General features: G+C 41.8%; 1 protein-coding gene across 2 annotated transcripts in view; it reads left to right on the forward strand.

Annotated features, from left to right (window-relative positions):
• Positions 1 to 4,698, forward strand: part of LOC110452172 (perlucin-like protein) — a 25,513-nt gene extending 20,815 nt beyond the window's left edge. Inside the window, exons 3-5 of one of the 2 annotated variants that reach the window (XM_021500547.1) lie at positions 840 to 933; positions 1,561 to 1,768; positions 4,538 to 4,698. In XM_021500547.1, the coding sequence (XP_021356222.1) occupies positions 840 to 933; positions 1,561 to 1,768; positions 4,538 to 4,568 (333 nt within the window). In that variant the 3' untranslated portion in view covers positions 4,569 to 4,698. Of the gene's footprint in view, positions 1 to 839; positions 934 to 1,560; positions 1,769 to 4,534 lie in introns of both variants that reach the window. The other variant, XM_021500541.1, reaches the window with a different exon arrangement.
• The last annotated feature ends 9,785 nt before the right edge of the window (positions 4,699 to 14,483 follow it).

Consider the following 14,483-nt stretch of genomic DNA (forward strand, 5'->3'; position numbering starts at 1 on the left):
CATTTTAATTGTTAAATATTTATATATTCAATTACTCTTAACGATCTTTCCTTACCTTGGTGTCATGACCATATAAAGTCCTACACATGATTTGCCCGATGGTCAATCCACGCTGGTGACTAAGATCAACAGTATGAAATACTGGTACTAATAGAAATATACAATATAAGACAAAACACTAGTCTATTGGAACCTTCTTGTAGCCCTTATAGACAGTGTATATCTATGGACAAACTCCATCAAATATGTATTCTGTATATCAATAATGCCATTACTTCAATTTAATAGAACATATTTTGCCTATTTTCCACCACTTAATTTGTCTAATAATGGATTTTGAAGGTTTTCCAAAAACATTTCTTTGGCTTTCCTAATTAATGAAATAACCTGATTTCTTAAATGTCGGAATTTACTCCGTTTTGTTACTTAAGCTTTTTATGCTGTCTGTTTCTTTGTCTTGTTTTAAATCTGATGTCTTTTTTATCCTTGGTTTGCCATTGGACCGAGATAAGGGGACATATAGACTCTTGCACATTTACGAAAGGAAGTAAATTAACTGTAGCTGAATGGATTTGTCTTTTTCTTCGTCATTTTGTACATGTTAAACAAATTATTGTACATGCATCTATAGCGTGTCTGCATCGACGTCGATTTTATACTGCAAACTCATACTTATATGTATTTTATCACTTATACATGTACATGTACTGTATGTGACTTGCGAGAAATGGTAATATTTATAACAAATAAACTATTTTATTATACCTGATGAATATATAACGTGATGCTTTGCTCTTGCAATATACATCTCCTAAATATATATATTCATTATATTTCAGATCATTTGTGCCGATCTGAAAGGTCACCTTGCCACTGTTAATTCGGCTGCCGAGAATTCCTTCCTGAAGGCACAGGCAAACGTTTTAAAACAAAGTATTCCTTAATTTTACTTATCTTGAATTGATATTTCATTAAACTTGAAAGACATATTTATTTTATGTATTTGAATCCCAATGCATATAACGTAAATATAAAACATAAGTCTTCAGTTTTCGCATTAGCCAGATATCCCTATTTGACATTTTTGTTTTTAAAATCTAAGATTAAGTACAAAACCAGTATTTAACAAACTGATAATGAGAGCTTTGTTAAACACCTGTTTATTTGTTTAGCAGAACAGTGCAATTGTATTGTTGCATACATGTAGATGAAACTAGCCAACTGTACACGGCATGCAGAGTTCATTTGATCAGCTATCAAAATCAAAACATTCAGTCCAATACACTTTAATCAAAGAGACAGAGGGGTGTCATTTGTACGATTAAATTTAAAATCTGACACATTTGAAATCAAATTGAATTATAATTTTTACAATCATTGTACAAACGATTTCTGGGGGGAAACAGCCTAAAAGTTTGTATAAATCCCTCTCCAAATAACACAAATTTAGCAATTGTTTTGTACACGCGTGCAGCAATTATGCGTCAACAGAACAAAAATCAGATTAATGTTTGACAAAAGTCCAAAATAATCAACATTGTAATGTGTTCTGTTTCCCAGCAGGATACTGGTTAGATGGCAACGATTTTGAGGTAGAGGGTTCTTGGCGTTGGACTACATCTGACGATCTAATAACGTTTAATGACTGGCACAGTGGAGAACCAAACCAAGGAGCATCAGCAGACTGTTTGGCCCTTTGGAGAGACCATGCGTACCAGTGGGCTGATGAACCCTGTCGACATGTCTGGAACTTCATTTGCAAAACGAAGTAAGTTAGCTACTTATGTGTATGCCTCCAAAACCTAGCGATGTGCTGTTTAAAAAAACATGACAAACCGGCATAGCTTCTTATTAAGATGCCAATAAGCAGCCCGATTTCGACTTACAGATCGTGAATTCTCCCTTTCCTGTGTAATAACATCACTGTATCTCTATCTGCGGTGTTTATACTAGTATGTTAAGCCGTGGTCCCAACCCGCCGTACTTGCAAGTCTATCGTGCTGTCTACTTGCAAAAACGTGGGAAATTGGGGGTGGTGAGTGAGTACCTCCTCAATACGGATTTGGGAGCACGCAGACACGCCGTAGCACTTTTAGTGCATGAGGAATTTTCGCTGTGTTCGGGAGACGGTCGGGTTACGGATTCATCCCAGTACGGGTGACGCGCGTGCCTTCTACAGCCAATGAACGCACAACGCACTGACTCTTGCACGGTCACTTGCTCTACGGGCGGCGCACTTAGCACGTGCGTGCTGCGCACGTGATAAGTGCGTGGTCTGTGCTTACCCGGCACTTCCCCAGTTCTTCTGTCCAATGAGCACGCAGAACTGACGTGGACCGTACCGAGTAAGCACGTGCTCCACACTTACAAAGAACGTTGTGCGCACTGATTTCTGCAGGATATATAAAAGCCGAGCCGACGGACGAGTGCCAACATTTCGTCTCCAAGATGCCTAATAAGAGGACACAGACATTGGGCCCCGACATTGGGCGGAAAAACTCACGTTCATCGCATCGCACGTGTAAGTACGGCCTCCGTAGGATAACGTGGCAATCGCACGGAGATCGTACGTTGTAAGCAAGTTGTAAGCACGTATAACTCACTTACCACGTGTGCAACGTACGATGCACGCAACCGCTCACGGCCAGGCGTGGCGTCCGGGCCACGTACTTACACCGTGCGAGTGACGTGCGTTGACGGACTCTCTCCCTGCTCTTGCCCCTCCCTCCCCACGTTTTCAGAAAAACGGGGCGACCGTGGCCTCCCCAAAAAACGTGCAGACTAAAAACACGCACGGTGGGTTGTGACCGGGCCTTTATAATTTATTCGGTCCTCTAGAGCTTACACCTAACTTGTTTTGTTTATGTTAACGGACGTTTCGGAATCCGTTACAGACGAGGCATGTTCATTTGCTTAATATTAGCTGGAATTCGCAGACATTTGAATACAAAAATGCTCAACAAAAGCTATCTTTTCGTTAACCTAAATATATTTTGGAAAGGTAATAAATCGCAGCAAAGAGTGGCACCACCAGCTTGATTTGCAGGCATTATATACATAATGTAGTACCGCACTGCACATCACGTGATCACCTGACCCGACGGGCGTTCCCTTCATCGAAGTCACGTAGCGCCCCCTTTTATCAATTGCAAACCTATTTCTGTTTTGAAGTGCTGGTTCATGGACCCTCAAGTAAAAATAAACAATAACAAGCACTGTTATTTCTTTATGTCTAAAGGTTTCAAAGCAAACATAGATATCCCTCATTTTCGTCAACCAAGCTCAAGCTATCAATCTATAAAAGTTATAGTATTGTTGCTCTGTAGAAGGTAAATGATTGATAATAAATACATAATCTTTATTTAACGTCGTGAACATTGTCAACAACAAACATAAGCTCTAAAGAGCTTTTATTACGACGCCGCTAAGGGAACAAATGTTGCTTTCGTGATGGGGGAAAACCCACGGAGAAAACCCCGAGCCATCGGAGGGATAACAACTATTGTCTTGGTATGATTCTATGTGTGCGGTCTGTTTCTATGTACAGGGGAGTCTTGGTATGATTTTCTGTATAAAGTTTGTTTCTATGTACCGGGGAGTCTTTGTATGATTAGTTGTGTAAGGTCTGTTTCTATGTATCGGAGAGTCTTGGTATGCTTTTCTGTATGAGGTTTGTTCATGTTAGTCCGTCCTTTAAATATTATTCTTTGCGCTGTTTCTCATGTATAACTTGAAGAATCTTTCTAAAAGTTCACAGTAAGGTTCTCCTGGGTCTTTACGTACGCATGCCGCAATTTGGATTGTTCGAGAAAGCGCAATTTCTTAGAAGTACTGGAGCGATCTTTTTCGAATCTAAAATGGAGAAGATTCCCGGGTTGTCCATGGTGATGCCTAATCAAGTTTTGACTGATTAAAAAAGGTGTCAGGCGGCCATCTTGAATTTTGAGAGTTATAGATTTTGCTCTTTCTCGTTTCACTAGGAGGCTCCATATGGTTTCTCGTTTAGCAGAACGAATTTAGGAGTGATCTGAAAAAACAAATTTGAGAATATAAGTACATGTATGTAAGCGCTATTTCTCAGAAATATTTGGTTGGGATTTTCTGAAAAGAATTATCTCTATGTTCCTAGTTATGTTAATTAATTAAATGTTGATTACTTAATCCAACAAATAGGGAAAATTTCGAGCCTATATAAAATCAAGAAGATGGTACGATGGTAGGCGCCAAGATCCTTCCTTTATTTATTGCACTATTAAGTATTAGAAAAATGGCAAAATTAGACACACGATTGGAGCATGTGGTCGTTTGTAAATATGATTTTGGTTGTTAACACGTATTTTTTTGTTTACATCGTGTTGTTTTTACATAATCTGGTATGTTGACATGGTTTATTTTATTTTGAATTGTATTGTTTGTTGACATGTAATTGTATTTTCCATGTTTGCTCACATAGTTGAACAAATTTCCTTCACATGCAATTGGCCGTATGTAGAACTATTTCGCCTTTATTGAAACATGTTTCTTTCTTTTTTAGTAGCATCGGGGACGGCGAACAGGCCATCGGATAGCACTCAAATATATTTGCTTCAAACACAATTTTAAAAACATTGGCCAAAAAACGGAATTCTCGTTAAAATTCAATAAAACACAGAATCAAAACTGTTGATTTTGATTTCGTTATAAAAAATATAGAATACTAAGAAATAAAACATTCGTTCATTCTTTTAATGTTTCAACTACCGTAGTATTGCTATGTAGGTACTATAATTTAAAGTCTTAAAACAGGACAATGCAGAGACTTGACTTCATGAAAGATGTTTGACAGACACGTTTACTCAATGACAGGATTTTAAGAACAGCAAAAAAGGGTTTATCAAATATGTCTGCTGACAATTTAGGTGACTCTTACCACATAAATCAGTCAGAGAACGAACGAGGACGACAGACATGTTGTTTTTGCATGTATGTGTGTCGCATACACTAATGCGTCCATATGGTGACTAGAAACTTTGGAGGGAATCATAAACAGATAAGGTGGAATTGTCTGGAGAATGATCCAAATTAAGAAGTAATAACATTTATCGCAGTACCACCCACATGCAGCTACTACATATGAGAATTTCAATGATCAGGGTCGGTAATCATAGAAACCATTATCATGTTCAAGCATGGATTCTGTGCTCAAACTGTCGTTTTTGTTGTTGGTGTACAATCACGTTACACGGCCAGAATTTCGAGTGTAAGCATTGAAAAACTGTATTGGCTTTATTCTCTTAAATGACCCTTCAAATGAATACGTTTCAAGAACATCAATTACGCAGATGGGGGACTCGAATTGAGAGAAAGTACATTTGATGCGATGGATAAAGTAGCCAGTCAGTCGAGGCAGTCGGGGCAACATGTAAAGGCAGCTATGTCATATAAATAGCGATAGAAAGCAAATGGACCATCTGAAAGATAGTACAAGGTTGTGTAGTTAGCGTCACAAAGAATGCGTGCCAGCGTTTGAATTTGCATGTTCCTGTAGGTATTGGTTTTTATTTCCGGGTAACTCAGCAACTTGGATTGGAACTGATGTCGGAACATTGCAACCACGAACGAGATGACCCCGTGAAATCCTTTCGCCTGGTAATAATTCAAACATTAGATTTTGGTATATTGTGTCTTCAGAAGTTTCAGAGGTGGATCGATCAGCCTGAATAAACGCTTGTTCGCCTTTCATGCACAAAAGTGAAGATAGATTTGTTTTCCTTGAAACTAGTAATTTGTGCATCCAAAATCATTCAATAAAATCAGCATTGACCTTAGAAGTAAAAACGACGTGATTTTTGATACTTGATGTATATAATTTCGACAAGATAATATAGAGTGGATAAAAATTATTCATTTCAGAAAAGATGAACCACAATGACACAGACAGACATCGGTTTCTAAAAATAGTAACAATGTACAACCTTCTGACTGATTTACAAATTACTCTTCTCGAAAACGGAATAATATCAAATTAACATACCACCGAATCTTTGTTCTCATAGTCATCAACAGTTCAAATCTTTAAACCATACTATTTTGGTTTCACTGTGTCAGATACGTACTGTTCGTGGAAATAGTGAGCGATTTAGCGATTCATCGATCCGATTAGGTATTCAAAATACTAAAGAACAATAGATGTTTTTTTTTTTAAATGAAATAGACATATTGACCTCTTTTGTGTTGATAAAAGTGTACTTTTAATTATACAGCAAGTCATGCAGTCATAATAATATTGTCGAAGTAATTGGTTGATCGCGGTAGCCAGTCACACGACGGATGGTTCCCTAGGTAATTAGGCCAATCACTGCACCGTAATACAAATAATAGACGAATTAAAAATGTAACAGGTCTCGTAACTGATTACTTTTGGATATGTACACATGGATATTGGATACTATTATACATGTTCTCATTACTATGAAGTGCAAACACTAACGATTACAAAACATGAAGCTTTCGTGTGACAACGATCAAGACTGAAGTAGACTGTATTCCATGTCAAACAAGTACATATATTTACAAAACATGAAGCTTTCGTGTGACAACGATCAAGACTGAAGTAGACTGTATTCCAGGTCAAACAAGTATATTTACAAAACATGAAGCTTTGTGTGACAACGATCAAGACTGAAGCAGACTGTATTCAATGTCAAACAAGTATATTTACAAAACATGAAGCTTTGTGTGACAACGATCAAGACTGAAGCAGACTGTATTCAATGTCAAACAAGTATATTTACAAAACATGAAGCTTTCGTGTGACAACGATCGAGACTAAAGTAGGCTGTATTCCATGTCAAACAAGTATATTTGTCCCGAATGGCAACGACGAAAACAGGTAGGAAATAACCTAAGTTTAGAAAGTTCAGACTTAAAAGCCATCAATACTGCATAGTCTGTAGGGAGGCGATGTTTATTGGCAGAAGTAGGACAGTATATATAAATAAGTATTAGTATGCATGTGTTGATTTTGAAAGCAACAACCAATTCAAATGGGCCAAATTTTAAAACTCGAGGGATATAAGGAAATATAACAGATTTTAACAGAAAAAACAAGATGCTTTCTATTGATAGACTTTGACAATTAGGTATTCAGTTTATAATATATAAGCGTTGATTTATGTTTAGAAAATGCCATTATGCTGATTCATATTGATAATTAGGTCGCTGTAAGGTGCCATCTCCTGAACAATATTTGTGATAAATATTTCATTTAACCTCGGTTTTTTCTTTAGCGTGTATACCATTCACCGTTTTTTGGTTTTACACAGTGTAATTTGTTGTCTACGCATTGATTCCATTTAGTTTGCCATTTTTACCTTAGCCAAATGTGTTATTAACGGTTTGAAATGTCTAAAATGAAGTTTACAATCAAGTGGTGGTAGCAATAAAGCCGCGTTGGTGGCGCGCGATCTGCCTTTTCATTACCAAGTATTACCACATGGCCGGGAACCAAGCATAATATAATGCGACATTTTGAGGTAGTCCTATGTATGAGTATAGTAATGCACAATATGGTAGTCGGCATCAAATAGCGACAACTGTTACATCGCTGCAGCAACTTCATGATCATCTTTCGAACCATTAGTGTAAAATAAAAATATGTATTAGAGAACTAATAAAATAATGGACACTTTATTTGACTGTTATCATTTGAGTTTTAAAAATATTATTGCATTTAAAAAACCGCGTGCAAACTAATGTCTATTTATATTAGTTGACCTTCCTGTAAATAGAAATCTACTCCCCACAGACTACACAACATTGATGGCTTTTGGGTGTGGCATTTATGAATATACATTATTGACAATGGTTTTACGTCAAGATGTAATTTGGAGAAAAGCATATATCATACTCTATGGTAGAACATTTGACATATATTCTTCTGTTGTGATCTTCAAAATAGTAAAAGGAATCATTCAACTGATTGATAGTTTGGTGTTGTTGGTATCAAAATGATATGTGGTAAATACATGTAGTTATATCATATATATATATATTCTTCTACTGTCGTGTTATTTATGTTATTATTCATTTATTCTTAAAATTACGATTTGGTCCTCAAAACATGTCAGTGCTGTAAATAGGTACGGCTTTAACCCTTAATTTGATTGGATTATTACACGTACTTCATCTGTATGGCATTTGTGTTGATTCTAGTTTCAATTAAATGCCCTGTAGGTACTTGTACGTGTGAAAGGGACGGCTGGTGCGTTTATTTGTGATGTAGGGATTTACCAGAACCGCGTCACGAGGAAAAATCTGACACTGTGAATTATTCTCGCGATTATTTTTGATAACAAAATGTTGTCATGGGAAAAAAAATAGTTCATTGTAAATAGTTCTAGTTTATTGTATGTTGAAATTTCATTTTTGTTCTTTATCCAATTTTATCTCAACTTAAGTAAACAAAACATGATGGCAACTTTTGTTGATTGTTTGTTTGGCGTTAAACGTCCTCGCAACAGTCTAGTTATAAGGCCGGGTGCCTAGGGAGACACAACAGTCTAGGTATAAGGACGGGTGCCTAGGGAGACACAACAGTCTAGGTATGAGGACGGATGCCTTGGGAGACAGAACAGTCTAGGTATGAGGACGGGTGCCTAGGGAGACAGAACAGTCTAGGTATGAAGACGGATGGCTAGTTAGAAACAACAGTCTTTGTGTAAGGACGGGTGTCTAGTGCGACACGATAGTATAGGTAAAAGGACAGGTGCCTAGGGAGACAGAACAGTCTAGGTATAAGGACGGGTGCCTAGGGAGACACAACAGTCTCGGTATAAGGACGGTAGCCTAGGTAGACACAGCAGTCTAGGTATAAGGACGGGTGTTTCGGGAGACACAACAGTCTAGGTATAAGGACGGGAGCCTAGGGAGACACAACAGTCTAGGTATAAGGCCGGGTGCCTAGGGAGACACAACAGTCTAGTTATAAGGACGGGGCCTAGGGAGACACAACAGTCTAGATATAAGGACGGGTGCCTAGGGAGACACAACAGTCTAGGCAACAGTCTAGGTATAAGGACGGGTGCCTAAGAAGACACAACATTCTAGATATGAAGACGGATGGCTAGTTAGAAACAGCAGTCTTTGTGTAAGGACGGGTGTCTAGTGCGACACGATAGTATAGGGAAAAGGACAGGTGCCTAGGGAGACAGAACAGTCTAGGTATAAGGACGGGTGCCTAGGAAGACACAACATTCTAAGTATGAAGACGGATGGCTAGGGTGACACAACAGTCTGGGTATAAGGGTGGTTGCCTAGGGAGACACAACATTTTATTATAAGGACGGGTGTTTCGGGAGACACAACAGTCTAGGTATAAGGACGGGAGCCTAGGGAGACACAACAGTCTAGGGATAAGGACGGGTGCCTAGGAAAGACACAACAGTCTAGGTATAAGGGTGGATGCCTAGGGAGACACAACAGTCTCGGTATAAGGACGGTAGCCTAGGTAGACACAGCAGTCTAGGTATAAGGACGGGTGTTTCGGGAGACACAACAGTCTAGGTATAAGGACGGGAGCCTAGGGAGACACAACAGTCTAGGGATAAGGACGGGTGCCTAGGAAAGACACAACAGTCTAGGTATAAGGGTGGATGCCTAGGGAGACACAACAGTCTAGGTATAAGGCCGGGTGCCTAGGGAGACACAACAGTCTAGTTATAAGGACGGGTGCCTGGGGAGACACAACAGTCTAGGTATGAGGACGGGTGCCTAGGCAGACACAACAGTCTAGGTATAAGGACGAGTGCCTAGGGAGACACAACAGTCTAGGTATGAGGACGGATGCCTAGGGAGACAGAACAGTCTAGGTATGAAGACGGATGGCTAGTTAGAAACAACAGTCTTTGTGTAAGGACGGGTGTCTAGTGTGACACGATAGTATAGGTAAAAGGACAGGTGCCTAGGGAGACAGAACAGTCTAGGTATAAGGACGGGTGCCTAGGGAGACAGAACAGTCTAGGTATAAGGACGGGTGCCTAGGAAGACACAACAGTCTAGGTATAAGAACGGGTGCCTAGGGAGACAAAACAGTCTAGGTATAAGGACGGGTGCCTAGGAAGACACAACATTCTAAGTATGAAGACGGATGGCTAGGGTGACACAACAGTCTAGGTATAAGGGTGGTTGCCTAGGGAGACACAACATTTTATTATAAGGACGGGTGTTTCGGGAGACACAACAGTCTAGATATGAGAACGGTTGCCTAGGAAGACACAACATTCTAGGTATAAAGACGGATGGCTAGGGTGACACAACAGTCTAGGTATAAGGACGGCTGCCTAGGGAGACACAACAGTCCATGTATAAGGACGGGTGTTTCGGGAGACACAACAGTCTAGATATAAGGACGGATGCCTAGGAAGACACAACAGTCTAGGTATGACGACGGCTGCTTAGGAAGACACAACAGTGTAGGTATAAGGACGGGTGCCTAGGGAGACACAACAGTCTCGGTATAAGGACGGTAGCCTAGGAGGACACAACAATCTAGGTATAAGGCCGAATGCCTTTGGAGACACAACAGTCTAGGTATGACGATGAGTGGCTAGGGACACACAACAGTCTAGGTATAAGGACGGTTACCAAGGGAAACACAACAGTCTAGGTATTAGGACGGGAGCCTAGGAAGACACAACAGTCTAGCTATAAGGGTTGATGCTTAGGGAGACACAACAGTATAGATATAAGTACAGCTGCCTAGGAAGACACAACAGTCTAGGTATGACGACGGGTGGCTAGTGAGACACAACAGTCTAGGTATAAGGACGGGTGCCTAGGCAGACACAACAGTTTAGGTATAAGGACGGATGCTTAGGGAGACAAAACAGTCTAGGTATAAGGACGGGTGCCTAGGGAAACACAACAGCCTAGGTATAAGGACGGGTGCATAGGGAGACAAAACAGTCTAGGTATGACGACGGGTGGCTAGTGAGACACAACATTCTAGGTATAAGGACGGGTGTCTAGGGAGACACAACAGTCTATGTATCAGGTTTTGGGAGACACAACATTCTAGGTATAAGGATGTGTGCCTACGGGGACACAACAGTCTAGGAAGAAGGACGGGTGTTTTGGGAGACACAACATTATAGATATAAGGACAGTTGCCAAGGAAGACACAACAGTCTAGGCATGACAACGGATGGCTAGGGAGACACAACAGTCTAGGTATAAGGACGGGTGCCTAGGGAGACACAACAGTCTAGGTATAAGGATGTGTGCCTACGGGGACACAACAGTCTAGGTATAAGGACGTGTGGCTAGGTAGACACAACAGTCTAGGTATAAGGACGGGTGCCTAGGGAGACAACACAGTCTAGTTTAAGGACGGGTGTTTAGGGAAACAAAACAGTCTAGGTATAAGGACGGGTACCTAGGGAGTCACAACAGTCTAGGTATAAGGACGGTGCCTAGCGAGACATAACAGTCTAGGTATAAAGTCGGGGGCCTAGAGAGACACAACAGTTTAGGTAAAAGGACGGGTGCTTAGGGAGACAAAACAGTCTAGGTATAAGGACGGGTGCCTAAGGAAACACAACAGTCTAGGTATAAGGACGGATGTTTTGGGAGGCACAACATTATAGATATAAGGACAGTTGCCTAGTGAGACACAACAGTCTATGTATAAGGGTGGATGCCTAGGGAGACAAAACAGTCTAGGTATAAGGACGGGTGCCTAGGGAGACAAAACAGTCTAGGTATAAGGACGGGTGCCTAGGGAGACAAAACAGTCTAGGTATAAGGACGGGTGCCTAGTGAGACACAACAGTCTAGGTATAAGGGTGGATGCCTAGGGAGACACAACAGTCTTTGCATAAGGATTGGTGCCTATGGAGACACAACTGTCTAGGTATAAGGACGGATACCTAGGGAGACACAACAGTCTAGGTATGTGAACAGGTGCCTAGGGAGACACAGCAGTCTAAGTATGAGGACGGGTGCCTAGGGAGACCCAACAGTCTAGGTATAAGGACGGATGGCTAGGGAGACACAGCAGTCTAGGTATAAGGACGGGTGCCTAGTGAGACACAACAGTCTAGGTATGAGAACAGGTGCCTAGGGACACAGCAGTCTAGGTATAAGGGTGGTTGCCTAGGGAGACACAACAGTTTGGGTGTAAGGACGGGTGCCTAGGAAGACACAACAGTCTAGGTATGAGAACAGGGGCCTAGGGAGACACAACAAATTAGGTATAAGGACGGGTGTCTAGGGAGACAGAAAAGTCTAGGTATAAGGACGGGTGCCTAGCGATACACAACAGTCTAGGTATAAAGACGGGGGCCTAGGGAGACACAACAGTTTGGGTGAAAGGACGGGTGCCTAGGAAGACACAACAGTCTAGGTATGAGAACAGGTGCCTAGGGAGACACAACAAATTAGGTATAAGGACGGGTGCCTAGGGAGACAGAACAGTCTAGGTATAAGGACGGAAGCCTAAGAAGACACAACAGTCTAGGTATAGGGACGGGTGCCTTGGGAGACACAACAGTCTAGGTATAAGGACGGGTGTTTATGGAGACACAACATTCCAGGTATAAGGACGGATGCCCGGGGAGATACAACAGTCTAGGTATAGGGACTGATGCCAAGGGAGACACAATAGTCTAGGTATAAGGACGGGTGCCTAGGGAGACACCACAGTATATGTATAAGGACGGCTGCCTAAGGAGACACAAAAGTCTAGGTATAAGGACGGGTGCCTATGGAGACACAATAGTCTAGGTATAAGGACGGGTACCTAGGGAGACACAACAGTTTAGGTATAAGGACGGGTGCATATGGAGACACAATAGTCTAGGTATAAGGACGGCGGGTGGCTAGGGAGACACAAGAGTTTAGGTATAAGGACGGGTGCCCAGTGAGACACAACGGTCTAGGTATAAGGGTGGATGCCAAGGGAGACACAATAGTCTAGGTATAAGGACGGCTGCCTAAGGAGACACAAAAGTCTAGGTATAAGGACGGTTGTTTAGGGAGACGAAACAGTCTAGGTATAAGGACGGCTGCCTAGGGAAACACAACAGTCTAGGTATAAGGGCGGCGGGTGGCTAGGGAGACACAACAGTTTAGGTGTAAGGATGTGTGCCTACGGGGACACATGGAGACACAACTGTCTAAGTATAAGGACGGATACCTAGGGAGACACAACAGTATAGGTATAAGGACGGGCACCTAGGGAGACACAACAGTATAGGTATAAGGACGGGCACCTAGGGAGACACAACAGTATAGGAATAAGGACGGGTGCCTAGGAAAACACAACAGTCTAGGTATAAGGGCGGGTGCCTAGGGAAACACCACAGTATATGTATAAGGACGGGGGCCTAGTGAGACACAACGGTCTAGGTATAAGGGTGGATGCCTAGGGAGACACAACAGTCTATGTATCAGGACGGGTGCCAAGAGAGACACAACATTCTAGGTAAAAGGGTGGGTGCCTATGGAGACACATCTGTCTAAGTATAAGGACGGATACCTAGGGAGACACAACAGTCTAAGTTTGAGGACTGGTGCCTGGGGAGACACAACAGTCTAGGTATAAGGACGGATGCCTAGGGAAACACAACAGTCTAGGTATAAGGACGGGTGTTTTGGGAGACACAACATTATAGATATAAGGACAGTTGCTAAGGAAGACACAACAGTCTAGGCATGACGACGGATGGCTCGGGAGACACAACAGTCTATATAAAAGGACGGGTGCCTAGGGAGACACAACAGTCTAGTAATAAGGATGTGTGCCTACGGTGACACAACAGTCTAGGTATAAGGACGGGTGCCTTGTGAGACACAACAGTCTAGGTATCAGGGTTGATGCCTAGGGAGACACAACAGTCTAGGTATAAGGACGGGGGCCAAGGGAGACACAACATTCTAGATATAAGAATGGGTGCCTATTNACACAACAGTCTAGGTATAAGGACGGATACCTTGGGAGACACAACAGTCTAGGTATAAGGACGGCTGCCTAGGGAAACACAACAGTCTAGGTATAAGGACGGGTGTTTTGGTAGACACAACATTATAGATATAAGGACAGTTGCCTAGGAAGACACAACAGTCTAGGCATGACGACGGATGGCTAGGGAGACACAACAGTCTAGGTATAAGGACGGGTGCCTAGGGAGACACAACAGTCTAGGTATAAGGATGTGTGCCTACGGTGACACAACAGTCTAGGTATAAGGACGTGTGGCTAGGGAGACACTGCCTAGGGAAACACAACAGTCTAGGTATAAGGAACAACACAGTCTAGGTATAAGGACGGTTGTTTAGGGAGACGAAACAGTCTAGGTATAAGGACGGGTACCTAGGGAGACACAACAGTCTAGGTAAAAGGACGGGTGCCTAGAGAGACACAACAGTCTAGGTATAAAGACGGGGGCCTAGGGAGACAAAACAGTTTAGGTGAAAGGACGGGTGCCTAGGGAGACAGAACAGTC

This window comes from Mizuhopecten yessoensis, unplaced genomic scaffold (assembly GCF_002113885.1).
Source record: "Mizuhopecten yessoensis strain PY_sf001 unplaced genomic scaffold, ASM211388v2 scaffold717, whole genome shotgun sequence".
Classification (NCBI taxonomy): Eukaryota; Metazoa; Mollusca; class Bivalvia; order Pectinida; family Pectinidae; genus Mizuhopecten; species Mizuhopecten yessoensis.